General features: G+C 36.2%; 1 protein-coding gene and 1 long non-coding RNA gene across 3 annotated transcripts in view; one reads left to right on the forward strand and one right to left on the reverse strand.

Moving 5' to 3' along the window:
- Window positions 1-4,485: 4,485 nt before the first annotated feature.
- The window catches only part of TBC1D19 (TBC1 domain family member 19), a 46,524-nt gene continuing 24,956 nt past the window's right edge, over window positions 4,486-26,053 (reverse strand). For both annotated transcript variants that reach the window (XM_059845044.1, XM_059845045.1), the window contains 11 exons: window positions 24,472-24,584; window positions 20,900-20,974; window positions 20,370-20,432; window positions 14,892-14,976; window positions 12,601-12,645; window positions 11,368-11,400; window positions 8,898-9,007; window positions 7,602-7,693; window positions 6,739-6,854; window positions 5,863-5,933; window positions 4,486-4,876 (listed from right to left, as the gene is read on the reverse strand). In XM_059845044.1, the coding sequence (XP_059701027.1) occupies window positions 4,802-4,876; window positions 5,863-5,933; window positions 6,739-6,854; window positions 7,602-7,693; window positions 8,898-9,007; window positions 11,368-11,400; window positions 12,601-12,645; window positions 14,892-14,976; window positions 20,370-20,432; window positions 20,900-20,974; window positions 24,472-24,584 (878 nt within the window). In that variant the 3' untranslated portion in view covers window positions 4,486-4,801. The remainder of the gene's footprint in view (window positions 4,877-5,862; window positions 5,934-6,738; window positions 6,855-7,601; window positions 7,694-8,897; window positions 9,008-11,367; window positions 11,401-12,600; window positions 12,646-14,891; window positions 14,977-20,369; window positions 20,433-20,899; window positions 20,975-24,471; window positions 24,585-26,053) is intronic.
- LOC132326605 (uncharacterized) lies at window positions 11,840-15,504 on the forward strand. Its single transcript, XR_009486276.1, has 2 exons — window positions 11,840-12,153; window positions 13,632-15,504. It is a non-coding gene; the product is annotated as an uncharacterized LOC132326605 (long non-coding RNA).

A 26,053-nucleotide genomic window follows, 5' to 3' on the forward strand; every position in this document is an offset into this window, starting at 1 on the left:
TGAAATCTGGGCACATGGAGGCCCCTCTGCAACTTTCTTCAGAGAACCTCAAGTTCACTTCCTGTAACCAGCAATGTCTGACAAGACACAGAATCAGGTGAACCTCCCTGGGCTTAAATAAAGACTGAAAAAAAAAAAATTGCCAAAAAAGCAATATTTCTCCCTTTGTATTAATTTTAAGACTGATCCCTGGTTAGTACTTAGCACAATCAGATGGCAGTACCACTGTTTATGTGCTGCATTCTTACAAAGCATGGTGATTAACCCAAGACAAACATCTTGTCCTAACCACAGACTCATTCTATACCCTTTAATAACTGGGGACTTGTGCAGCACTGTGTCCTCCACAGAAAAGACAAGTATCTCAAGATGCTTCTCCAAAGCATAATTGGCCAGTAATGCCATAATTTGCTAGGTATACTATCAATTGCCTAGTTTAAAAAATACTATGTTGAGACATTTTAACACTGTTTTAAAGCAGAGTACAACTGTCACTCTGCTGGATCAAAATGATCTTCCCTGCATTAACAATTTTGTTAAGGTACTGAAAAAGCCGAGCATTAAGTGCGCAGGAAAAGAAAAATCTTTCAGTGATTTCAAACAGCAGCACACAATCTCTAGGTTCTAGAGATTTTGGTTTACTCCATGGTTATTTGCTGCAAGAAGTGGTTCAGATCACAGATGTGCAGCCCCTCACTACACGTGTGACCTTGTGCTAAAAGCCTGAAACCACCAGAAGGGTACTTTCTGCCTTCTGTACTGATTCCTAAAGTTGTGAATAAACCCTGAATCCCAAGTGCTGGAGTTGTCCTTCAGCACTTCTGAAAGCCCCCACAAGAATGATACCCACTATCATTCCTATGGCTGCTGGAGGGGGAATTATTCCCAGGGGCTGTTTCTCCTGTGCTGCTGCCCAGTCCAACAGGAAGGCTGGCTAATGCCCCCGTGCCTGCCTGCCATTCCCAGGGGCCCTCACCTCGCCCTGGCCCTGCTGCACTCTCTGCCCAGCAGCTGAGCTTCCTGGGGCTGGAGGAAACCTGCTGGAGCTGGCTGGGCAGCACAAATACGTGCTTCAGCTAATTGCCCTTTCCATGTGGGCTGTGGGCATGGAAGCTGCTGGTCCAGCACATGCAAGCTGCCAGGCACAGACAGAAATGGCCTGGAGGAAAAGAGGAAAAGGAAGCGCCCAGCAGCTCCCACTGCATCCGCCCTCTCCCTCCCCCATTTCCTCACATAAAATACTGGACAGAATATTTTACTGATTTGTTAAAATATTTTGAAAGGCTCCTCCCCTTCCTCACTAAAGATACAGCCCTTCAGTTTTGCAATTTATTTCAATATCTTTTATAAAATCCTTATTTTATTGTTAATTAACAGCTCACTGTATTGCTATCCCCAAACTGATCTTTATACAGCAATTCTGTTTCAAGGAATCCCTTCCATCTTGTTGGAAGCATTTTATAAAATTCATGAGAAGATAGTAAAATAGGTGCAAGCTTAACCTTTTTTTTTTTTTCTTTGCTGTTTTCTGGCAACAAGTAGAAATGTGTCTTAAACTGGAGACTCCTTGCAGCCTTTTCCCTTTACTGGGATATCTAACTGTTTTACAGTCTTTATACTCTCATCATTTCTCATAATAAAACTTGTTACTATGACAAAAAAAATCCACTAAAAATTATAAACTGTTCTAGTTATTCAGTTGTTCCATGACCCAGCCATCAAGATTTGAGCTTCAACATATTTTGGAAGTACTGAAGAAAGATAACTTGGGTACATTTTTAGACAAGCCTATTTATTTTTGCATTTTTTACAACAGTCTATTTGACATTACAAGAAACCCTTGACAGACCATAGCCAGAATCCTAAGGTAAGCAGCAAAATATTTGATCATTATCTATAAATATGAAGACAACTGGTTCTTGTACTGAAATGTCTGTTTATATTGATTTCAGATAGGGAGGAATGGACCAAAACAATTTGACTAAATCGAGTCATTGGACATTAAGCTGAGCCTGTTTAAAACAATGTAATTATCATTTTACATATCACATCTGGCCATGACTTAAAACAGCAAAAATGAAAAAAGAGTTTTAGAAATTTGGAAGTCAAATGACAGACTACATATGTCAAGAAGTTTGACCTGATCTCTAAAGTTAAAGAATTACAACTTCAATAATTGATATTACCTACGTATACAAGAGAAGTATCTAGCTGCAAGACAGAAACCAGTCATTTTAATATTACATTAAATTAGTATTATTTGAGCAAAGGAGATTAAAAATACAAGTATCAGCCGGAATCTGAAACAGAGTATTTTGCTGGAACTCAATGATTAACTGAGGGGAACATGAAAACAACACCACTTCAGTAAAAACAACATTTTAAAATAGATTTTAAAAATATATAAAAATCTAACAGTATAGTTGAAGCTTAAGGTGAGGATCTAGTTCAGTTTTTAATCTCATCCTAATCTCCTTTTAAGGCACTTATGCTCAGTATTCCTGTATGCAAGAAGGTGTGTGGGCACCCTCATGAGCTCCAGAGCACAAGGTTCCCTTCCAGGCATCAGGAGAGACACTGGCACAGGTCAGGCACAGTTTAAGTGCCCCAGTGGGAAAGATGGAGGGGATGCAAGGGAGATGGGAGATAAAACCAGACCATATTCTATTAGTCACAGAACTGCTTGTTCAAAGAATTCAACAGTCTCTATCTCTGCCTACTTATAGCATTTCCAAATTTATTGAAAATTAAAAAGAAGAGAAGATACTGCACAAAAATCCTAATCTGGAAGAAGTTAAGGTGCTGTTCAGATTCTGCACTGTGTATAAGCACAAAGCAAAGGGAATTAGAGGGTCAGCAGGCCTGTAGGGAATCTCCCTTGCTATTTAGTAAATACTTTTAATTCTTTATAACGCCACGGTAACCTTAAAATGACCTTATTGAGCCACAAACCTTGTGACTCCTTTGTAAAATAATTTCTAAACTTCTACCCAATTTATGGATTTTAAAAACTGCATAATGCTGCATTTTTAGATGGAGATCTGAAGGTTAAATAAGATCTTGTGGTTTATACACAGAGTATCCAGAATGCAAACAGAAATTCAAGAGAAGAGAGACTGCTCACCTCCTTGAGGAATCTACTCTGTAATCTTTAGCAATTCACTTAATCTTTCTATGCCTTCATTTCCCATATATAAAACAGGGTAATACTTGCTGTAAAGGATAAAAGCTATCACATCATTTTAAAAATCAAGTGTCACAGAAAAACCTCTAGTTAAACAGTTAAAACAACTTCTTGCAAATATTAAGGAAAACATCCATTTTCTCTGTTATCCAGAGCAAAATTTCCCCAAATATTCTCAAACATTATATCTGCTAAGCAGTTTGATTCTTTGTATAGGAAGTGTTACCAAGTCCACAACTTAACCTCTTTATAAATTAGCCCTTTAAATTTACTAGTTCACTAAGTTTCTACTACATTATTGTGACAGAGACAAGTTTCTACTCATTATCATCACAGACATACTGCTCATACCCCTACCTGAGACTACAGCTTATACCACTTGTCAAATTTTGAGCAAGGTATGAAGGATTCATGTTTCACTGACTTACATTCAGTATGGCAAATAATGACAACTACATGTCCATAAGCATGTACATGTTCATAAACCAGATGAAAACAAAAGTCCTATTGCAAATGCAGTAACTGTGTAATCCATTATCATTTTTTGGCTTAGAGCCTTTTTCAGGTGTTTAGATACACTCAGTCAAATCAGATTATTGATTCCAACTTTGGTATTAAACAAATCAAACAAATTTTGTGAGGAAGACCTCACAAAAAGGTATGAGAGCTAACAGATGATGCCAGCCTGACTGTAGTGACAATCCATCACACATCAACATGGGCAGGGCTCTTGCACTGAAGCCTGAGCTGTTGAATCACAGAGGCTGGAAAACTGTCAAAGGCGTAGCACTGCCCTCCCAGAGAGGGTGTGGGGCACAGCAAAAGGACTCTTGGCATCATTCTCAGGGCAATATTTTGTCTCATGCAAAGACTGGCTCCAACAAGTTCTGAAGGAAGCTGTGCTCAGGCCTTCTCTGCAGGGGAACACATTTTGTGCCTTTGATCTGGGGAGGAGTTCAGCAGATGCGTGAGATAGCTCTATACCTAACCAAAGATGAATGGGGAATGTGTGACTACATCTCTGTGTATGAAAAGAATAAACAGGCGCAGTTAACATGAGAAAGAACATGGAGAAAATTTCTGTGAAAAGAATAAATAAGACAGGGATAGCAAAACTGATGTATGATCCCATTTTTTCCTAAGAAAACAAAAAAAAATAATCTCGCAAGTAAAAGTACCTATATTTTCTCACTTGACAGTATTGGACAGGAAATCCTCTAAGCTGTGAGCCTGAACAAGTAATTTCATATTAAAAGAATAAGAGCTTTTAGAACTCTGACAATAACATCACAAAACTCAGATCACGAATTACATTTACTTTATTTAAATTAATATCACATGCATTTTAGACAGTGATTCATATTATTTACTTGCACAAGTAGTCATTCTCAATGTACAAGTAATTGCTTTTACATTGCTTTTACAGTGCAATTCATTAGCATGCACTTCACACAATCGTGTGCAAAGTTATTTTTTCCAGTTAGAAAATATTAAGGTAATTATTTCTAAATTGATTTTATACATGGAGTTTAATTTTGGTTTTATGCAGACATTGCATAGTTGTTGCTTAGCTTCTCCAGAAAGACTGAGATGTGGTACCACTATTGTTGAAACAGATCAAGTGACAGTAGCAAACAAGAAGATTTGAAGAAGAGGCATAACTTTCAGGGTTGAAAGGTCAGCAAGGACAGCCTAGGATGAAAATCAGAAAGGTTTGTTAAACTTGACATTTGAATCACATTTCCTTAAAGCAAGTTAAGAAGTCAGGAAAATGTTCAAATCATGACTACGATACTGGCAATAATCAGATGTGGACATGGCGAGAAACAAATTATACTGGTTTATGTTAGTACCCTATGGCATAACTTTTCATTCCAACATTTCAAAGAAAAAACAGGTTTACCCAATGTATAGTACCCAAGTAACTTTATTTTAGCCTTTAGCCTTACTTCAAATATACACTGCATCATGGGTGAATAAGGAGTCTAACATTTCAACTTGTTTCTAAAAATAATTGGGAATTAAGAATCCTTATCCTGTGGCTTGGCTAGTACTTGTGAACTAAGTCCAATGTAATACCTCAAATAATCAATGTCTTCTCAGGAAAGTATGTTTTAAAAAAAGCCAAAGAAAGTGATCACAAACTCTCTAAATCTGGAAAAAAATCCATCACTGCATTTTTGAAAAAAAAAAAAGAAAAAATTAACAGGTGACTATATATAGTAATAATCTTCATACTAATAACTTCATTTTCTTAATTTCTTATGGCAGTATGCACAGTGAAGTTTCAGATTCACACTGACAAAGTAATCTTGTAAAATTTTTATAATTTGTAGAACAGAAGCAACTAAAATGTACTGAGGAAAAGGGTACAAACCTCTGCAATATATCAAAAACAATATATCCCACTAACACAGATTATATATTAAAAAAAGATTAACTGTAAAAAATAATTTTATAACACTGCATTTTTATAGCAAATATGCTTTATTTCCTTTTACTCCAGAAAAGCAGCATTATATACAACACGTTCACAATTTCCTTATTTTTTATCTAAGGTAAGAATTTAGACAGAAAGATTTGCACTATGCATCATGTGCCATGTGAAGCTTAAGTTACTCTTACTGGCAAAGCATCAGAAACTATTTCAATCTCCTCTAAGTGAAACTTATCCTTACTTCAGCTGCAGCCAGTGATGTCACCTCCATCAGGTTGACTGCTCGAAAAGCAAACACAGCAGCTGCCAGGACTGAAAGAAAATGTCCAATATTTAGGTTCTGACCTGATATATAGTGGTTAGAATTAATCTTGAAATAAAATACCAGTTTTCACTTAGTTTAATTATTTTGATTCTGAAGAATAATATAAAACAGGTGGCAGTGTTTGAGTTTCTTTGCTCTTTTAAACAGACAGGAAAAACACAACATTCTTTCAAGAAAGTCTGAGTTTAAGATGAACAGCTTTTAATTAAAAGGGACAAGCTGTCTTACATGTACAAATGAAACCAAAAACTTTTCTACTCACCTACTTTGTATTTAAAAACTGACTCAACTGAATATACATGTTATCTTTAAAACATCCATCTTAAACCTTCCTAAACACGAGGGCAAGTTTATGAAAGAAACTTTCAAAGTGTCTTAAAAGATGCCACTTCAAAGGAAATCCAGCAAAATCAGGGGGACTCTCAATTGCTTTAAGTACTGCAGAGATAGTTGCCATAAATAACACGAATCTTGTACTTTGTGAAAGGTGATGAATTCATTTACCACTACTACTGAAGCTGGGAGAACATCCTGTGTTCTGTTCAGAGAGCACTTAGCATTTTTTGAGTATTGCCATTAAAAAAATTACCTGACATATTTTTTATTAAAGACACAGTATTCATTCAGTTCCATTTTTCTAGATGATATATGCTTTGACATGTATGTAACCTGCTGTTTGCAGGTTGTCAAAGAGCAACTATTTTCTTCTCATCACAGAATACATTGAAGCTAATGCGTATTTGCCTTACATTCACACAGACTTCACATGTTTTGTAAAAATAATTCTATTACCAGCAAGAATTTCTAGAGAATTGTATCCCAGGATTCTGTCCCACAGAAGCAAGAGCTGGTCTGTAGCTAAATAACCAGAAAATGCTCGTACCATCCATTTAAATGAAATTCGTAGCCTGCAAACAAGTGAAAAACAATGGTTATTATATTTCTGCCTCCCATAATGACCAGATTGTCTATAAATTGAAAATATTTAATTATCTTTCTGCATTTCTCTTCTCTTCCAGGAAGAATAATAATTTTCTCTTGCTGCAGTAGTAATCAATATTTTAATTTGCAACAGCCATCATAACATTATTTAGCATCTCATTTAATAAAGTACTAATATCATTCTCATAATCATTTTGATCAAACAATCACATTAGAGTGATCTTCAGCTATTATCACCCTCAATGTTTCATCCTTTCTGCCATTCCGCTATTAAGATGGATACCAATTAAGACAAAACGGTTTTCAGGTCCTGTTGTGCCTGGCGCCATGAATTCATTATTGAACGACTCTTGCTCTCTTGCCTCTTCTAGTACCTTCTGCTGCAACTAACACATCTCTGTATCTTCTGTCCCCTAGGAAATACATCACTTAGTTCCATCAGATACAACATGAATTACTGAAACTTAGCTGAATAATGCAGCATAGAACATTTCTCACAGAGCAATTCTCTTTCACAGAGCATACAGAAGAAATGCACAAAGCACAGATATGCAGGTTAGACAAAGCACTCCATCTGACTCTCAAGAAAAAATGGAGAACTGATGGTTATACTTATGTGTAATTTCCTATAGATCTTCAATTAAAACACTACAGAACAGCATTTTCAGAATATTTCAGCATTTCCAGAATACAAGTCAGAAAGAAGTACTTACGGCTGAGCTCCAATTTCTCGGAGGTGATAGAAGAGCTGGGGCAGATGAGTTTGTAGAAGAGTCTCAAAAAGCAAACACAATGATACAATGCCCTAAAGAAACAAGATCATGTCATGAATACTAACACTCATCCTGTCAAATCTGGGAAAACAGTAGCAGCATGTAAGTGTGCATGAAGTTTTAGTTCAAGCAATAAAGCAATATTAATGATACAGTATTCAACTCAGGTGAGAAAGGCACAAGCAATTCTAATACCTTCAGTCACTAAAGCCTTGCTTCTGAAATTCCATGTATGTATTAGCAACATAGTATGTTTTGATAGTCCTTTGCAAGTCTGAGTTACTTATGGTGTTTGTATGACAGGGTTGAAGTACTTAATGGGTTATTATAATGTAACCTACTTGAAATATCTCCACTTTGATGAAACAGACCTCAGTTGCACTAAAAAATAAACGATGTGAGAAAAAGTATCTCTCTGAAAAGTAAAGCCAAACAGCAATAGGGATGACTACAAAAATAGTTAAACACATTTTTAAAATTGTTTCAAAAATTCCCATGGATATGAATAGATTCTTGTTGAACCCCTTTCTCTGCTATTCAAGATGGAAAGCACAATACATAGCCTTGAAATGGGATACCAAGGATAGGATTTTCTTTTAACCAAGAAATATTTTCAAAAAGCAACTTTTCAGCACTTTTTGAAGGAAAAAATAAATATCTACTCTATTTTATTCTTCACAAATAGAAGACAAGCCAATTTTTACAACTCTTGTACATTCAAGAGAGCTGATTCTGGTCACAAACAGACAAATTATTGAAACTCATCTAGTAGTACTAAAAAGTATGTGCTAGTCATACCAAGATTCTTCAGTTAAAGAAACAGACACAAACTTGGTATCACTGAAACAATATCTCAATACATATATTTTATTCCCTTTACCCCAGACAATATTTCAGAGTCCATTTACATATCTTTAATGAAAGTGAATTTTTGTGACTCTTTGAACTGAGAAATCTACTGGATTAAAAAACTTGACTCGTATAAAAGACCCCATACTCTCAAAAAATGAGAACTTACTATTTTAATAAGATACATGGTAGCAAAGACTAACACTGACATAGAAAACAACAATATCCAGACTGGAATTACCTAATAATTTTCCCAAGCTTGCCTGAAATATTTTAGTAAATTTAAAAGGATACATTTCAATCACATAGAAAACCATGCTACTGTATATTATTGTTCTCTAGCAAACAGGGTATCAAGTGAGTGGATTTAATTCCTAATGAACTTACAGAGGGATGAGAAGAGATGGAATGGAGTCTGAAGAAAAAACGCACATACATCTCACGGAATATCTGATACAATTTGGAAGGTTCATGGTACAGAAAACAAAGTGGAGCAACTGAAAGGATAAAAGAATTATAATTGACTCAACGCTGTAAACTGCTAAAAGAGTTCAATGATTAAGTGCATGAAGTATGAGGAAAAACCAGGTAATTTATAGTACCACAATTTACAAGAACAGTACTAAACCAATTATTGAGAAAGAAGTATTCCACCACAGTCTATCATTTAATGCAAAAAGTCAAAAAAGGGAGTATGATATATTGTAGACATTATTCCTACATATTTAAAGAACCTGCTTACTACAGTGCTGGCTTCTGATCCCTAAGAAATATGTTGTAAGGAGAGCACCCTAAGGTGCAGAGCAATGTGAAGAGTGCAAGTTTTTGATTAAACTGTCTCTAAATTTCAGTGTGCCATGGGGCCAGTGATCAGCTCCAAATTGATGCCCTATTGGTAAGATGGCTTGAAGACAGATACTGTGAAAATGAAAATGTTACAAGAACAGCTTTTGGTTGCCACAATAACATCATTAAGTATGACAAACGCATAGAGACATGTTTATTTCTTACAAGACCTGTAAACCATGGACATTTGGTAGTTAGTACTGTTTAGAGGTCTTCTAGCAGACCTGATTCAAAATAATAATTGATTACGTTTGTAAAACAGCAGGTCTGAAACTTTGCTTGTTTTGTAAAAGTCTAGCATATAGATAAATCTGTTATATGTATGTGCTGCTCAAACACAACCATCATTCCTTGAGACTGACAGTCCAGACACTCAATGCATTCTCACAGACAGCTGTCATACCTTTTTGTGAACAGCCTTTTGATCTGTCCAGTCATCATGCTGACTGCTTCACTTTACAGGTTTAATCACTTTTAGCTAACAGTTTACATTTTAACACACTCATAGTTTTTATCTCTACATTCACCTTTCCCTCCATTTTACTTACACTAAGCTAGGGATATGGAAATATTTATCTGCATATGTATGTACACATACACACATAGATATAAGTACATTTCTTAATATATATACAGATATATGCATGTGTGAATTTATTTTCTTATTTAAGTATCAGAGAAGGTGGCTTAATAACAAAAATGGTGTCTGTGTATGAGAGGTGGGGTGCTAAGGCAGGGTGATATGTTCACAGAAACATGTATTTCCATAAGGGCCAGAAAAGCAAAGGGTGTTACTCGTGCTCATGTTTTTAATGCTTGAAGATGGAGGTGGAAAACTTGTCAGTGTGCACATGTACATAAGGGCCTGGAGAGTAACACAACAGCCTCTGACAGCTGGCACCCTGACAGTGAATGCGTGCCAACAGGAAAAAGGGTATAGGATTTTCAAAAGAACCCAGACACTTCCTCACATAGCACATAGCACAGTATGGAATACAGCAGATGCTCTGCTTGGTCTTAGCCACTGTAGCCAAAGTGTTGAGCTACATTACCATCTTTCTGCTGCCTTGCTTTTCACCCTTCCTCCTTCCCAGAGCCAGCATATTCTGAGCCTGTGCAAAGAGCGAGGACAGGAGGGAGGGAGGAAAACTCACACCTCCGTTTGGGAGACTCTGTTCTCAAGGGCAGAGTCAAATCCAAACATTTTGAAAAGCAGTTCACACAGAACAAGTGAATGTCTCTAAGGGAGTCCCTAAGGAAGAGTTTGTGACTTAAGTGCTCATTATTCCAAAGACTCTGGATTTCCTACTCAGGTTCAAATTTGCATTTCATATTTCAATTCCATTATTTTAATGATTGTGTGTGATCATTAAACTTCATTATTAGTAAAACACAGCATTTTAAATATAATCTTAAATCTGCTTGCTCTGTGATGCTATGAACACCTTTGATAAACCAAAAGAAAAAACTGAAAAACCAAAACATCTAATCTCACATCTGCAATAGCTGCAATATGTCTGTAACCCCAGGAGATTATTCTGCCTTTTTTCCTAAAAATCTTTTTGATATTTGTGCTTTCCTCCGTGCTGTAAATTAGCAAGCATTATATTATTAATGCTCTTTTAACATCTCTTGCAGGTAAATGTAGAGAGCAACAGGTCTTTCACATTATTTATGTTTTTAAGAATTTTTTCCATGGGTAACTTGTCTACCCAGAAGTGAAACACAAGGAAAGAGCATTTTGTTGGTAAACTTTATCCCTCTATTCATATACATTAAGATGCTTAGCTCAGCTATTAACTCTCAAAGAAGGAATTCCCACATGGCAGCAAGCTGTAACATGAGTAAATAAAACAGCCTGAAATTTTAAAAATTATATTCAACAATCATACACAAAAAACCATAAAAGCACATACACCAGTTAAAAAATTGCAGAAAAGTATATACAGCTTTAAAGTTCAATATGAGGAAAAGCAATCCTGAGGTTTTGGCTTATAAGAGTCACACTTACCATACATAGAAAAGCCATGGAAAGGAATTACACCTGCAAAACAAAAAAATTTTTTTTTTGTTCTTTAATAATCCCCTTTATGCATGTAATAAATATTACTCCCCCTCATATTATCAAATTGTATTCTGCCTACATCAGGAATAAAGTATTTCCTTGTAATTGCACCTGCACAGATCTCCATCTTGTACATACGTATGTACAGTATCACCTATGTCAGTACAACCAATGACATGTTTAAACACAAGCTACAGTTCCTAGAAAGTCAAGTAAAGCTCAGTTTCCATGAAGCTGATACACAGAGGCTTTGCTGATATCAGAACCTAATTTCAGATTAATGACAACCCATAAATGTCATGCACTGACAAGAATGGAGTAGGAAAAAAAGGAGGCCAAGACCTCTAGTAATTCATGTAGTACTCAGATAGAACATCCACAGTACTTGGCAGCTGTAGCATGACAGCTTGCTCCTCCTTCCCAGCTGATCTTAGCTCCCATTCTTAGATCCCATTTTATATAAGACTGGCAAGAGGTGGCTGCTTTGGCAAAAGATCGTAAGAACAACGCTTCGTGGCTACAAAGCTGCAAGAATTGCAGAGGCAAACATAGAAAGAAGTGAAACAAAACTATGATCTGCAAGTGACTACACTGAAATACAGAAGATATAAAAGACAAGGCCAGAGACACAGATTTAAGATTGGTGATGTACAGCCTTGAAAGCAAGAGGAAAGAGCTTGAAATACAAATGGAGGATTCAAAAGGATTCAATAAAGGATTTAAATGGTCAAGGTAAGAGCTGAAAAAACCAATTTTAATAACTGAAGTTTTAACAACAGCAACGATATTAAAATTACATAGATCTGTTGTGTCAACACACATTTTGAAAGGAGACTTTAGGGTGTGGTTTGTTAAGTACTGAAAAGCTGGGAGGTCAGCCAGTTTCAGCATTTATCATTCAAATCCACTAAGTGCTGATACAAGACTGAATACAAGCTGCAGTATCACAAGTTGTTTTCCTTCTCCTTCCCACACACAAAGACAAATTCCATTTGTAATCACTAACACCAGGCTGAATGTGGGTTTGGAGTAGCTTCCATCCAGCTTATTCCTTTAAATTAATTAATTTCACACAGTAATAGCAAAACATAACTTGCAATAGAAAAAGAAAATATCATGTATTTGAGAAAAAAAATCTTTCCAAACTACCACTAGAGGAGGCAAGAGTATAATTCATACCATTTGGAGGATAGTAAACAGCATATTCTTCCATTCCGAGTTTTCCTGTAAACCATCAAACCACAAAGAAAATGTCATTAAGCTGTAAAAAGGTATAAAGATTTAAACAATTTAAATTAAAAAGTGGGTTTTAAGTTACAATTACAAAACTCATAACTAATTACATTATTGACCATATGACATTGTCTTAAATGTGGCAAGAAATGTAATGGGACAGGTACAATGTCAGATATAAAACTGAAACGCAGCACCAATAAAGAAGAATGACAAACAACAAAAAAAGAGGAGGAAAATTTCAGCAATGCCGTTCCATTTAGAGTCTATCTGGGTGTGTCTTAGGAGCTCTAAAGGTGTTTGCTGCAGACCTGTAAGACAGTGAAGCTCTAGGAGGGAATAAGGGCAGACTGACCTAGGGACAGGAAAGGCCTTCAAACAGATACAAAATAAAATACAGATAAAAAATATTCAAGGCAGCATTAGGTCTGCAACAGAGGAAGATGGATGTTCTGATAAAACAAACAAATATTTAAGTAATCCGCTGGATACAAAAGAGTTAAGTCAAGAAAACCACTAATCATATACACTGATAGTATAACTTCTTTATCTTTCCTGCAAAATGAACACATTCTATTATCAAACCATATTTTAATGATAGAAATTAATAATCCAAAATCTATTAATAAAATTTAACAACTTATTTAGAAAAATAGAAGTGCTATTAAATATAATTACAAGTAATTAAAACTTGCAATTATTTTAGTTCTAAAATGAGAACATTCAACTAAAAATTTAATTTATTACATGAAAATTTATAGAATATTCTGTGTACTCTATTTACTCTTAACAATAGAATTTAGCACATGGAACTTTTGTCAGCTTCAACGGAATCTGGACCTTGATAGTTTCCTGAAACAAAAATTAACCTGCGAAATTGCTGCTTACTACCCTATGAAAACAAAATCCAGTGTTTTCCAATTATACAAATGAGTTGTTTCATTAAACTAAAAATTATTTTCTCCTTTTTCTTTCAGCAGTTTGCTTGTCGCGCAGCCAGGAATTATAATCTGGGAGGATGAGTATTTTTAGCATAAAGCACATCTCTTGGAAAATCAGCTAAAAATAGGACACACAAGCCTTTCGGATTTGCACTGCACAGATTTAGGTATCAGCAACATAATTCCCCAGGATTTGCCTGGGAATACGCAGGATGTTCTCCATTGCTGTGTTTCTGGGCAGCCACGGCTCTGTGTCTGAAGTGAGACCTGGGATCCCACTGCTGTTTTGCTCTCAGTGAGCCCTTTGCTTATTTCAGGGAGTAGGTAAACTCCATCATTCAGTACAAGACAGTAAAAAAAGCAACAAAAAAGGAATTAAAAAATTAGGAAACAAACATTACTTATAGCGACATAAGAGGCAGCAAGATGAAAACTCTCAGCAGAGGTCCTGTGCAAAAAAAGTACTTAGGGATCATATTTGGCTAAATACACAGGCACCAGGACCAAGGAAATCAATGGGAATGTAGAAGATGAAGGTGCATGGGAAAAAAAAGTGATTGGATTACTGAATGACTCAAGAAGGAAGGCAAAATTAGGAACCTCTCGGTAAAATCAAAGCAGGTGAGCTTCTAAGACACATGGAAACATCCAGAAGAATGGCATGAGAAACTGGCAGAGAAGGCAAGCAGACTGAATCAAGAAATCTAAAGATTGTCAAGAAAAATAATGAGACCTCAAATCAAATAACATCCAAAAATAAGCTAATACTCTGGAAGATGCCATGCTTTTTAAAAAAAATCAGTTCTAAGTATGCTTGGTAAAGCTCTACTCTCCCACACGTTTGAACAGAGCCCACAGATCTTTAGCAACATGTTTTGCTCCTGTCTACAAATATTTGCAAAACTCACAGCTTTGCAAAGACAAAGATTCTATAACTACTTCCAGTTGCTAAATTTATTGGAGTTGCAGAGGTCAATATTGTCTACTTAAATGTCTATCTCTGATGAAGACAGGCATTGTCATGATTTTACCATATTTTCATAGTTGTGTTTCATTTCTCCTGGTAAAGCACTGCAGAACTATACATAGGAAAGTGGAGTAAAAGAGCAACATTGCAATCTGTGATCAGCTTCTAAACTGTCAGAATCTATGCAGAAGTCAGCTGGATATATTTTTATTAACATTCTTTAAAGGGTAGTCTGCTAGGTGTAATGAACACAAAGCAAATTCACATATTGTATTAGTGCATCAGTCAACAAAAATCTGCATCATCTTTTTAAACACAACTCTTTTTACCTTGTATATATGATTTGGGTGGGGTGGCACTACTGTAACTAAAGTGCTCCAGTACAGATGTATCTCGGGAAAAACACAGCAACACCTGCAGAAAAGAAAGTCAGCTGATTAACCGGATCAAAGCAATGTCAAACAAATTTAATGTCTTAATTAGCACCTATTAGATGCTATTTAAGAGAGCCAATAAGGTTGAAAACTCTTCACCACCTTAGCTTGTTTTCCTGCTCAAATTTCCAGGCTCACTTTGAACTTGCTATAATTTTACATTCATGTTCATTTGTTATCAGTTTTATATCCACATTCTTTTACCTTCCTTCTTCCCCCTCAGCAGGTGTTCATCCCCTTCCGTCACAACATTAGTGACTGTATGTGTATCTGGCTGCTTTTACATTTTTTAGACTGTTTTTCAACTCAGTTACTGTAACCTGGGGATGTCCTACTAAGTGAATGAGCAAACTAATCATTTACGCTCTTGAATGTGTGCAGTTCTGGAAGAACTTACATTTGCTTTCATTCCCAGGATCCTTACAAAATGTTTGCATGCAATTCAGCTCTTTCAAAAAACAGATTATAATGCTCACCTTGTATCCTAAAATCACAAATGTGCATCGTATAGTCTAAAGTGTATTTGGGTTTTATTGTTTACATAAATTAAAAAAACCTGTATTCACAGCAACTGAGTATAAAATTAAGCAGTAAAAGCATTCACAGAAAAAAACCCACAATTAAGAATCTCATCCTATCTGGAGTTGCAAATATTGTAGTAATTAGTACTGTACGTAAAAATCTTCATGTTTTCATGCACTGAAAGGCTGCACTATGAAGAATGTACACGAGAGGGCAGACATAAGGCAGACTTCAACTCATTGCTGACTTTAGCACACCTGAATCAATCCCTCTCTGGGATAGGGTTGGGGTTTAAGCCCAGCTGGAAACCAAGTATCACTCAGACGCTGGCTCAACCCTCCCTCTCCCTCTCCACCCCGGTGGAATGGGGAGGAGAATCAAAGTAAAACTTGTAGGCTGAGATAAGAACAGTTTAGTAAGTAAATAATGGCAAATGATAATAATAATGATAATAAAAGACTAATGCCAGACCCTTCCCAAACCCAGGTCGGCCAACCAATTCTGGGTAAGTCCCCCCAGTACCAGGCATGATGTTCTGTGGTCTGGAATACCCATTTAATCAGTCCTGTCTATGCTCCCTCCCAGTTTCTTTTGTGTACCTCATCACTGGCAGAGCATGAGACAAGGAAAAAGTCCTTAGGATGAACACAACTTAGCAATACCCCAAAATAGCATTGTGTTATCAAAACCATTCTCATTCCCAATCCAAAACACAGCATTGTAACAGCTACTGAGAAGAATTAAACTCTACCCTAGCTGAACCCAGGACACTCTGCTCTTGAAGATTTTAAGAGTTTATTTTAACTGTAGTCAAGGTGTAAAAGGAGGAAATGTTTCACTACATAATTTATTGTGAAAAAAAATGAATGGATTTTTCCTTCCAGTAATTGGTGCAAAGATCTTACATGTATCAGCATTTGTTAAAAGAAAACAAGCAAGATGACACACCTATTATTGCTTTAAATTTTTTTTTAAGGAAAGCAGGTGATATTTTGAGACTTTTTTTTTTTGAACCTCAAAACTATTTCTCAAATACAAACATCTTTTAAAAATTAATAATACTTTCTTTATCTCAAACAGTTTAAGCTAAATATTATTTTTCTGCAATACACAATCATGTTCATAGCTGCCAAAATATCACTGACAATAACAATGCACAGGCAAATGTAATTCTATGTGTATGTTAACTGAGGCGAACAAAAGAGAAACTAATCTGAACAGGACATAAACTATGTTCTCTCATAGGGGAAAGAATGTAACCTTCATCTGAGGCCCTCTTTTTTAGGAATACAGTGTCCAGTACCAGTATCTGGAAGTCTTTAAATGAAGACTCTGCAACTTTAGAAGCGATAGACTCTAGCTCAAACCTAAGTTATGACTACACCCAAAAAACTCTGGGCAATGTTCTTTACACGTATTCATTCTGCAAGACGTAAGACTAAACTATTACTTCAGGCCTGAAATAAAGAATTTACTAATCTACTAATCCATGTGTTATTTTCCTCATTAACAAAATGATAGTGCTAAAGAAAACAATAGCCCTTTTTAAGTACAGAAATATTAACCAAATTATTGGCTATTTATAATCCAACTGAAAAGTAAACCACTGAATTAAAATCATTGAGGGAAAGAAAAAAAACCCCTAAGACAAAGCTTTTATCCAAAAGAAATTACTTCATTAAAGTACCTGTATTTTATTTCAATTATGAAGAAGTAATAAAAATAAGTAAACTTTGGGGAAAAGAAAGCAAAGATATTAAAGGAAATAAATTATGCCATTTCACAGTGTTTTTCCTGAAAATAGTTGTATGCTACTGAAGAGGTACCAATAATGCAACAAGATATCCACATCATTATTTAAGCCCAGATTTTCTCATTTTGATGGACAATTCATCTGTTCCATAACATACTAGGGACACACTCTGCTCAATGACTTGGAAAACTTAAGAGGCAGTAACTAGTCATGAAAAAAAGCCATAAACCCAGAATGAATGTATCTGGTTTAAACTAACATTTTTATTACCTATCTTATTTAGCCAATATTTAATTCCATGTATCATATTAAATCAATAAATAATATCCCATATCACAGTGACTCATACTACAAAATTTTTCCAGTGGCTATAGAACAAAATAATTTGGCAGTAAAGCATTTGCAAATTAGGTTGGAAGAGGAAATTATCAAGGAAAATGGATAACTTTTTTCTAGAACAGCGTCTGAGGAATACCACAAAACAGCAATCAAAACTAGAGCAACAAATAATTAGAAGTTTGAGATATTTTCTGCTTCAAAGCCCTGCAGTAAAACTAGACGTCTGTTTTGAAGCATGCTCACCTTTCCTGGACTCCTTTGTTTTTAAGGGCTGCTTCCCAAGGAACTCTCTGAATAAGTCTCCTAAATACATCAGAGTCTGCCCTCCGGAAGTCCAAAGAAAGAGTCTTATTGATGTTCCTCCTAATTTCATCAAATATTGAGAACTCTGTAATTTCATGATCACTCAGCCCCAAGCAACCTCCAACCACCACATCTCTCACCAGCCCATCTCTACTTGCAAACAACAGGTCTAACATAGTCCCTCCCCTGGTGCGCTCACTCACAACTGAGACAAAAAGCTGTCCTCCACACCCTCTGAAAACTTCCTGGACTGCCTCTTTTCTGCTGTATTAAGTTCCCAGCACATGTCTGGTAGGTTAAAGTCACCTACAAGAACAAGGGCTGGTGATCCTGAAACACTCTCCAGCTGCTTAGAGAATAAGTTGTCCACCTCTTCTTCCTGGTTGGGTGGATGATAACAGACTCCCAGTAGGTTGCAGCCTTGTTGGCCTTCCCCTTAATTCTTACCCATAGGGACTCAATTTCATCATCATTAGTTTCAATACCTGTGGCATCAAAAGCCTCCCTAATATAAAGGGCCATCCCTCCACCTCTTCTCCCTTTCCTGTCTCTTCTGAAGAGCTTGTAGCCATCCAGTGCAGTGCTCCAGTTATGTGACCTGTCCCACCACGTTTCCATGATGGCAACTACATCATAGCTTTGCTACCGTACCATGCTTCTAGATCTTCCTATTTGTTACGCATGCTGTGTGCATTAGTGTACGTGCACCTCAGCTGGGCTACTGATTTCACCCCTAACTCAGGCTTACCTCCCTTGGGCCTGCTTCCAGAGAGCCCAGCTGCATCCCCTTCTCCCTCCAAACCTAGTTTAAAGCCCTCTCAATGAGTTCCACCAGTTCATGAGCTAAAATCCTTCTGCCCTTAACAGAGAGATGGAGCCCATCCAGCTCCAGCAGGCCAGGCACTGAAAAAAGTTACCCCATAATCAAAGAACCCAAAATTCTACCAATGACACCAACCCTTGAGCCACTTGTTGATAGTGTGAGCTCTCCTACTCCTTTCATCATTTTTCTCGGCCACCAAAGGGACTGACTGAGCAGAACATTACCTGTGCTCCTGCCCCATCAACCACTTGACCCAGTGCCCTAAAGTCCCTTTTAATTGCCCTGCCACTCCTCTTTTCAATCTCATCCCTGCCAGCCTGGAGTATAAGCAGCGGGTAATAATCAGAGGGCAAAATCAGCCCAGGGAGTCCCTCAGTAACATCCTGTACCCAGGCCCCAGGGAGGCAACAGACCTCCCTGTGGGATGAGTGTGGTCGACATAGGGGGCCCTCTGCTCCCTCAGAAGAGAGGCAACTACTACAACTACCCCGATTTTCTTTTCATTTTAGCTGTGGTGATCCATCTGACAGATGAAGCGTAACTGGGAGGCTCACTGGGCAGACAATTTTCTTCTATGTCATCTGGCTGACCCTCTTGATTCAGGGCCTCATACCTATCATGAAGTAGGCACCTGGGTAGGTGATGGGGCTTGAGAAGAAATTTTAATTCTGAAACTAATTCAGATACAGATCTTAATATTGTGTCTATTTTAAAATGAAATGTCATCATTTCATGAGGTTATAGTTTTAACTATTAATGTTTAAATGCTGAAATATAAGCAGACATATTTGAATAGTATGCTTAAACAGTACTGCATATTTTTATATCTATATGGATTAAGCAGCATTAAGGACAGTTTCTTGCCTAGTTAAATTACTAGCAGTTTTATGTATTCCCATCAAAGAAGAAATTATTTAGTTTCACATAGCTCTCAACCAAAAAATTAAGCAAGTCTAACATAACAGATATGACTAATGAAATCAAAAGCACTGTGGAAATGTTAAGTTTGCTGCATGACACCTCTGTTGACACTGCAATCAACTATACATTAGGAAATTTATAGATGTAATCTCCTTCTAATTATGGGCATTTGATAGCCATCAACAAAGACAATTCTTTATAAATTAGCTGGATTCCTGATTCCTAGAAACAGTTGTGTGACGGGAGCAATCCTACAAGTAGCCATACCTGTCACTACCTTAGTCAGAATCAATGTCTTTAATTTAAAAATATGTCAATATGCTTACTGCAATAGGTCACTGTAAAGCAAGGAGGTATTTTAATTAGACCTTGAATATACTTCTCATGACCTAATTTTTCTGTACACAACTTTTAATTGTTGGGGGTTATTTACTGCAAAGCTGGAAAGGGGAAAAATATGGCTGACTTTGTATTTTCCAGCTTAGTGCACTGGAAAGACATTGTGTATGGTCCTTCATAGCAGGAGTTTTAGAAGCTTGCCCTGCTTAATCTGTGTGTCCAAGATTGCTATTCGGAAGAGAAAGTATATGCAGTGAATAGATGTATCTGTCCCACTGTATTCTGCCTTACAAAGGCAGTTCTCTCTCCAAAGATGATACAATCCCACAGGAGTGTAACTCCTAGGTTTTCTAATAAAAAAATAGTTACATACCTGATATAAATAATCCTCAAATACAAAATAGTAGTCATCATTGCTTGCTGTCAGCTTTACATCCTGTAATAAAAAAATACAAGACTTTGAAGCCAAAAGACCTCCCTTCAGACTCCCATGGAGGCTAAACTTAACATGATGATAGAAGACTGTTTCACTTTCATTCAAAGAACTATAGCTAAGCTTAGACTCCACATTGTAAAATTAAAAAATGCTCTATTAACTTGATGATTAGTATTCAGAGTTGAAACTTGAAATGGAAGCAGTCATACCCTGTTGGTTCTTTCTCAGAAACCCAGTTACTCATTCAAATGAAGATATTCCTTTATGACTTAAGAGTTCAACTCAAATGTCTTACACAAGAGACAACACAGGCAGGAGGAATAAATTCACAATAATAAATTCACATTAATGATTTTTACACTCCTCAAAACCAAACCATCTAGTATTTTCTTTGTAAAAAAAAAAAAAACAACAAGATACAAGTGTGATAAGCACATAAATCACTCACTGTTTAGTGAATTACTTACTTTGTAAATCAGGCTGTCCACTAAAAGGTTGTGTTGAATCACATTCGACTTAAGCTGTTCATAATACAAGATGTCCTAAAAGTAAGAATATTACCATTATCTGTCTGAATTTATATTTAAAGTAAAAAAAATAATTTTCAGCAATTTAAAAAAAAAGCATGTGTTCAACTAAAAAAAAGCGCTGCATATTTATGAAGCATCTATCATGGTTTGTGTCCAAAAATGTGTTACATTTCTTATGTTATTTAGAATTTTTTCAATTTTAAAACAAAAATCTTACCATTTTCATCTGATTCAACATTTCTTCTTTGTCTGTTGAATTTTCATGTAACATTGATTTGTAAACTTTTTCTCCCTCAAAAATATGTTTCATTTTTATATAGACTGCAGGTTTTCTGAAAATTATAGGTGGTATAAAAATACCATACCTCCAAATATACTTATCTTTCCAAACTGAAATTAAGTACACTTCAGGACTGCAGTGAGCAGTCTTCTTGACCTTACAGAGCCACATCCCAAAACATTCATACTGTATCCACTTGAGAGCATAAGGGAGCTCATGGGCAAGAGAGAACAATATCTTTCAGCAGAACCCGGCAAAGCTACTTTAAACAGAATCTGGATATTCACCTTCTCTGAAATAAAGGTTTGGATTACTCAGCAACCTCTGTGCAGCACAGTCCACCTGTGTCCTGTCATGAAATCGCTGGTACTAGAGCTACACTCTCACTGATGAACTGTTGGCAGGTCATGACCCATTTTTAGTCACCCTTGCCATGTGATTGCACTATTGCACTTGTCTCTCAATCTAACAAGGACAAAACTAATACCTAATCAGATTACATAAAGAGAAAACAGACAAAAGAGTTAAAGGAAGACCCTCCCAGTGAATTCTTGAAGAAGGCCCAAAGCTTATTCTCCTTTTACCAGAGATCTGTGAAACCTGCTTATAAACTACAGCCTTCCGCAGCCAAAGATGACGACAGTCTGTTACTGTAACTGAGTTTTCTGATGTTTGAATGGTTCAATAGGGATCTTTGGCTACTGATCCTAATCTCAGAAACTCTTCTGATAAGGCAGATACACATAATGTCCCATTATGAACTTGCCACCTCACCTATTTATTAAGTTTTTAAACCTTGGAAACTACATTCAGTAATACCTATAGAAAAGTAAACCATTACTGATTTTTCCATGCTGGAATTTTCAGAAATAAGGTTTTCCACCTATTAACTCAAAAAACTTGGAGGGGGAAGAAAAAGCCTATCAGATAATGAACAAACTTCTTTCCTAAGCACTGTTTCAATAGCCTGCAGAGACTAAACAATTCTCTAACACTATGAATAGAAGGAAAAAAAAATTAAACAGATTCTCAGTAAGTGTATGCCATCCATTTTGTGCAATGAGACAGACATCCCACAGGAAATAACTGTGATTCTGTGATTCAAGTCCATATGATTAAAATATATCTATAGCAAATTGGACTGTTTACACAGACAGTATTAACTGTGACACTGTTCACCTTCAAATGTTTGTCTTTGCAACCTTAAAAAGGCTCTTTTAACACTTCCTCTAAAGTGTACCATTACAAATGAAAACTGAGAAACAATTCATTGTCAGGCAATGTGTTTATACATTTCTAAATAATCCTGCATACTGAGCTCACAGTTTATCATTTTTATTATTACAATGCTAGATTGTTAGTATCATTCCTTGCTTGGCTGTATATTAGCTTTATACAGAGGCTGAACTTTACTGAATAAAATTGTCCTAACAACAATATTGGATGCTAGCACACACAGTGCTGCCCATACCAAGCCCTCATAATGTTTCACATCAAAGAAAGGAAATTCACAGTTCATGTTATTTAGAGATTCATACAACTATAAATGTAATAGAACCTAAATTGCAAATCAGAAATATTACAGCAAGGAACATCTGCAGACAACTCAACTCCAGCAGAGAAACTATTCACAAGACGTAGAGAAAAGAAGTGTTAGATAAATCTATAAAGTCTATATGAAATTCAGCAGATCATAAAACAGCTACATGTATACGGAAACTGCTTTGCTATATTTCACAAAAAAGAAAGCCATGTATTCCTTCTATGCAAGAAGAACATCTCAGGGTAGCATTTTGGCAGTAGTCACAGCTTACTTCTGTGTAAGAAACATTAGTTAATGCACTGCTTAAACTGAACCACGGCTATTCATCTTAGAGCTGTGTTAATCCACGTGCTGTTCTACCTGATCCATGGGCACTCTGCTAGGTCTCATTCAGAAAACTGATCTTTTAAATGCATGTACTCAAAGTCCACAAAACAACTCTAACTTAGAACCCAGGATAAAAAATACTATGCAAAAATAGTCTTGGAAAAGAAGACAGAAGATTATGACAGCTGTTACACTAGAACAGTTTCAGTTTTGCAAGAAGAAAAACATTTACATGCACTTACCTCACAGCTTAAATTATTTTCTTCAACATAGTGTATCTTGTCCCAACTTGATAACCTCTATTTTCTATGGGGACTGAGGGTGCATTTTGTATTTCACTGTTTTTCAATCCTTTATTTCAACAATCTCAAAATAGTAGACTAATTTCCCAGTCTGCATCACTTTATCTGCCCTAACCATTTTGTGTCATTGTATTCATTATCATTTTCTAGCCACTTGTCCTCATCTTTCTAGAGTTCCTTCAGTATCATCACAAAGTATTGTCTCACCACTAATTCCTTGCACGCAATCTACTCAGTTCAGTCTCAAGGCTCTGGCAGAATGTCTTTTAAATGAAAATTTCTACTGCACTCAAGTCTCAGAATAATGTGTGTTTGAAACAGTTTATTTTCTTTTTCATCTATAGCTGACAAGTATAATTTGCGAAGCATGTAAAAAATTATCACAAGGTAAATTATTATGTACATATAAAAGCCTCACATCAAAGTTTCCCCAGTTATGCAAAGACCTTAAAGACGGATTTAACTTTTTATGGTATATTAAATATAATAACTGTGGCATGGCTTCAGATATGGCAAAAAATTTCATTGTTGAGGACTTGCATCAAATATAAGGTACAATGAAAAACTGTTGCAGTACAAGAGAACATAGAAACAACCCACATCTCCTCTCTAAGTCTTTTTGATTGTACCTATGCAGAGTATATGCCATAATACATAAAGTAATTTTTAAGATATGTAAATCCATATGACAACAGGGTCAAACAACCAGGAAAAAGATATAACACATCTTTTTATAAAACTTAGCAAAGATATGAGCAGCTGATTCTTCTTCACAGGTATTTTTTCTTGTCCCTTCTAAAAAAATCAGCATCATATAGGAAAATCTCAGGAGTCAGTCACATTCTACAGTATTTTGCTCACATATCTATTAAAAATTAGGAAGAGTGGCAAAAATTTCACCACAGCACAGAGCTTTTTAAATCAGAGAATGTTTATCAGTTTCTGTAACAACGCTGTAGAACATTTCTATTTTGCAAAACACATCACTAGAAGATATCTGCTTACACTTTTGTGTTCTCACCTTGTCTTCACATTTTACTCTCCCTTCACTACTTACCTCTGGCTGATTAGAAACGTTAAGAATGAGAGCCCACAAATCAGCTCGGAGTGCTGTTGGACATCCCTGACGAACATACTGCTGAGCTGCAGCACTATCTTGCTCTGCTAAAACTGCAATAAACAAAGCAGGTAAAGAGTTGCTGCAGTGTAAGACTTCTATCAAATACCTTAATTTTTAACTTTAAAAACTGGCTTACCCTGCTGTAAGCATTACCTAATAGGAAAATACTGAAAATTCCACAAGGCAATTTTAAAGTAATTCCTTGGGAAACAAGGCAATTGGTACTAATCAGCAAGGCTGCACTAAGCTTTGTGATAAAATAGCATTTAGTATGTACACATGACTATATCAAGGCTAGTTGCAGCTACTAAGCTGTCATCATGCAGAACAAGCAGCCATTTATAGCCACAAAATACTCCTGGTTTAACTATGATTGTTATCTCAGTTCAAATAGGAGATTGCCACTCATTCTGGCTTTTTTTGTCTTCCTTCTTTCCATGTTAACTATATGAGCATCTTCACAGATAACTGAGGCAGAATTTTCCATTCCAGAGTGTACTGTCATGTTCTCTCATTATTGGTGTATTTACTCTAGAGGATAAAGACCTCAAAAGATGTCGGTTTGCCTTCATCTTGACATAAAACAAATACTCTACTGCTGACAGGTTTGCTTATTTGGGTCACAGTTGTGAAGCTTTAGGCCCTCTGTCACAAGGGCCTCATGCTGAATACAGTACTGTATATACCAGATAGGTATAGGACAGATTATCTCATTCCCTGCTTAAATCTATAAACTTGAAAGACACACATCTTCAGCTATTGTAATCTGGTAAAAGTGTTCCTCACCAAGGGTGTGTGATTAACTTTACCCTGATACCCAAAATGTCTTTCACAAAAGAGAGAGTTGGGAGAAATTTTTGTGTTATTATCTAGACATTACATAGGTGTTCGACTGCTACTTGGAAGTTTCCAAATCCATTTCCTCTAATTTTTCTGAAGTGTCTATGGAACAGCTTGCTTTTCTATATCTCATTGAATTTGATATTCACAATATCTGCTCTGATATGACTTAGAAGTATCTGCTCTGATATGACTTAGAAGGATGAGGTTTGGAATTAAATATCTATCTAATTGATTTTTCTTTCCTTCTCTTTTTGCTTAGATACTGAAGTATCTTTGCTTAAATACTGAATAGACCAGCTTGCCAAATATTTGTTTAACTTGCAGAGCTCTAACACAGACACTTCTATGATCCTTTGTTCCTGCATTAAGAGGGAAAAAAAAACCCATTCCAACATTCCCCACAGAACTTCAGAAATACTGTGATTCATCTTGGCGTCCATGGGTATTTACCTTATTTTTCTTACTGACATAGAAAATATTAAGTTGTTTTGGTATATACAAAGATGGGTTTTACTAAACACCATAATATAAAATCCTCAGACTTGGCAATACTTCTAATATAAAAGCAAAATCAATACCACAGTGGCAAACAAAGTCATAACTAAGACCTGTTAGAACATGCAGCAGGACTCCCACTGAATGAACAGGGATTTCAGTTTTTGGTCAAGGCACTTAC

This window comes from Haemorhous mexicanus, chromosome 4 (assembly GCF_027477595.1).
Source record: "Haemorhous mexicanus isolate bHaeMex1 chromosome 4, bHaeMex1.pri, whole genome shotgun sequence".
NCBI lineage: Eukaryota > Metazoa > Chordata > Aves > Passeriformes > Fringillidae > Haemorhous > Haemorhous mexicanus.